We start from the raw sequence: 2851 nt of genomic DNA on the forward strand, positions 1-2851 counted from the left end.
AATGGCTGCCACAGAATGGCTGCCACAGTGTAGATCCTGGTGTTCTGATAGCAGCTGCTGCCAAAAGCAACCTTTTAAAAAAAAACTGCACAGCCAATCAAATCTCCAGTAGCCAATCAGAAGCCTTGCTGGGCAAAAGCCCTACCTGGCCCCATCCATCTCCTAAAACACTTGGTGGGTACCAGAAAAGGTGTTCGCAGGCACCATGGTGCCCATGGGCCCCGTGTTGGAGACCCCTGACCTAAAGAGTCCGAGGCGCAATTGAGATTTCACCCCAAGCCTCCACTGCGCATGCGTTTAGCCCCTCTGCGGAACTGACACCTACCACTTATGCACCCTCCGGTGGGCAGCAAGATAAGCGTTGCGACTGAAGATCTTACCACACTGTCCGCACTGGAACGGCTTCTCCCCTGTGTGGGTCCTCTGGTGCCTGATGAGGGTGGACCTGTCGCTGAACCGGGTCCTGCATTCGGTGCACTGGAAGGGCTTTTCACCCGTGTGGGTCCGGCGGTGCTGTATGAGATGTGAACCCTGGCTGAAGCTTTTCCCGCACTCCGAGCACTTGTAAGGTTTTTCTCCTGTGTGGGTTCGGCGATGGACAGAGAGCTTGGAGCTCTCTCTGAAGCACTTCCCACAGTCTGAGCATCTGTACGGCTTTTCACCCGTGTGCAGTCTCTGGTGAGCCACCAGGTTGGAGTTGTCAGTGAAACACTTCCCACAGTCGGCGCACCGGTATGGCTTCCGCCCCAAGTGGCAGTTGGTGTGCCGAAGGAGGCCTGAGTTCTGGTAGAAATGCCTCCCACACTTGCCGCACACATACGGCCTCTCTCCAGTGTGGTTGCGCTGATGGTGGACCAGGTGAGTGCTCTGGCTAAAGGTCTTCCCACAGTCTTGACACTTGTACGGCCTTTCCCCCGTGTGGATCCGCCGGTGCTGGATGAGGTGGGAGTGCCGGTTGAAGCTCTTCCCGCAATCCCCGCACGAGTACGGTTTCTCTCCTGTGTGGATCAGATGATGTCTAACCAGGTCCGAACTCCGCTTGAAGCTCTGCCCGCACTCAACGCAGATGAACGGCTTCTCACCTGGAAGAATGTTTTGGTGAACGATGGTGTCCTTCCGTTTCCGGAAACCTCTTTCACAACCAATGGGCTTTTCCCGCCCCTCCTCAGAAGAATCTGCTTGATGGCTCTCACACGCCATTTCTGTACTGGGATTCTGCGATGCATCCATCGCAAACAGTGCACAAAACACGTCATGGCTGTTGGCATGCTCAGCGCCTCTCTGTAGAAATGTGGTCTCCTCTTCATTGTCACTCATGGCTCCATTACCTAATGGAAGAAAGTCCTTTGTGAACATTTTTTCATATTCCCTTATGCACACTCCATTCACTAACTCCTTCCTCGACTGCTGATCTTTGAATGTTGTAGAAACAACAGAGAGATCAGGGGAAGGATGCAAACAATGATGAAAACTTGTAGAAAAAACAGAGAGATCAGGGCAAGGATGCAAACAATGATGAAAACAACCATGATGTAGTATAATGAAAATATATTTAGACTGCTGTTTTGCAGTGAGTAGTGTTTCTTCAACAAGTAATAAAGATGTACGCATTCACACTACGGAAATTGCATATACTCCCGTTTCACATATTTCCGGAAAGAATTTATTTCATTGGAGTGGGAAGAATGTTTGAGTGTTAATTCACAGATTAGAATTGTTGACGTGTAAATTAATGTTATTTACACAGCACACTGTGAAAAAGCTGCTATGTATGCAATTAATAATGACCCACTCATAAGACAATTTAAAGCTACATTGACTGAATGGAACAAATTACACCGAAATCTCCTAGAAAAGGTCAATCTCCTCAAATCGATTCTTTTCCCCAAATTTTTATATCTATTTCAAAACTTACCTATTCCAATACCAGCAAAAGATATCTCACTTTGGGAAAAATTGATATCTGAATTCATATGGAACGGTAAGAAGGCTAGGATAAACTATATCACATTGACCAAACCATATTGAACACTTGGAAATTTTACCAAATCTTCTTCACGATGTTATTTGGAATAATTCAAGCTTGCAATCGCTTTTGAAATTGTCTAATCCTTTTTTAAAGCACACCCTACAATTATGGCATAAAAACAGACATTTTTGGCCCCTGGAGTATCTCCAGTAGCTTCCTTATTTGGGCAGCCCTGGTTCCTTCCAGATATGGACAAGCACTTTATGTCTGACTTCAAGACTAAAGGCATTTTTAGGATAAGCGATTTCCTTTTTAATGGTAAAATTGGCTCGCAACAACAAATAGAAAAGTATGATACCTCAATTTCATGGCTGTCCCTTTTCCAGCTTCATCATATGTTGACAAATCTTAGTGATACATCAAAATATCCACAGAAATCTGATATCCTTTGAATCGTTCTTGAAAAAACAAGGTCAGGAAGTTAAAGGTTTATTAGCAAAAATATATCATCTATTGAATAAGAAAACTTGGACAAATCTTTCTTCGATCCAACTAGCTTGGCATAAAGATTGTGGGATGATGTTTTCAGAAGCACAATGGAGCCAAATTTGGTCTTCTAGCATGTTTAACAGTAGATCTATCAATTTAAAGTTACAACATTTCAAATTATATGCGAGGTGGTATCTTACACCTGACTGCCTATTTAAAAGTAAATTTAAATCAACCTCAACTTGTTGGAAGGGTTGTGGCGAAATAGGGAATCCAACACATTGTTGGTGGGCTTGTCCCAGAATAGTGAATGAGATCAAATTAATAACTACGCATGAAGTGCCAAATTCTCCTGCTTCACTTTTATTACATTATTGGCCTGGGATGCGACTG

General features: G+C 44.5%; 1 protein-coding gene across 1 annotated transcript; it reads right to left on the minus strand.

The window, feature by feature from the left end:
• Positions 1-325: 325 nt before the first annotated feature.
• Positions 326-1317, minus strand: LOC107125078 (zinc finger protein 239-like; the record flags this gene model as incomplete). The annotated part of the gene is made up of 1 exon (XM_015428544.1): positions 326-1317. A coding segment is annotated over exon 1 (992 nt), but the record flags the coding sequence as incomplete, so codon positions are not given.
• Between the last annotated feature and the right edge of the window lie 1534 nt (positions 1318-2851).

This window comes from Gekko japonicus, unplaced genomic scaffold (genome assembly GCF_001447785.1).
Source record: "Gekko japonicus isolate JY-2015 unplaced genomic scaffold, Gekko_japonicus_V1.1 scaffold13124, whole genome shotgun sequence".
NCBI classification, from domain to species: Eukaryota; Metazoa; Chordata; class Lepidosauria; order Squamata; family Gekkonidae; genus Gekko; species Gekko japonicus.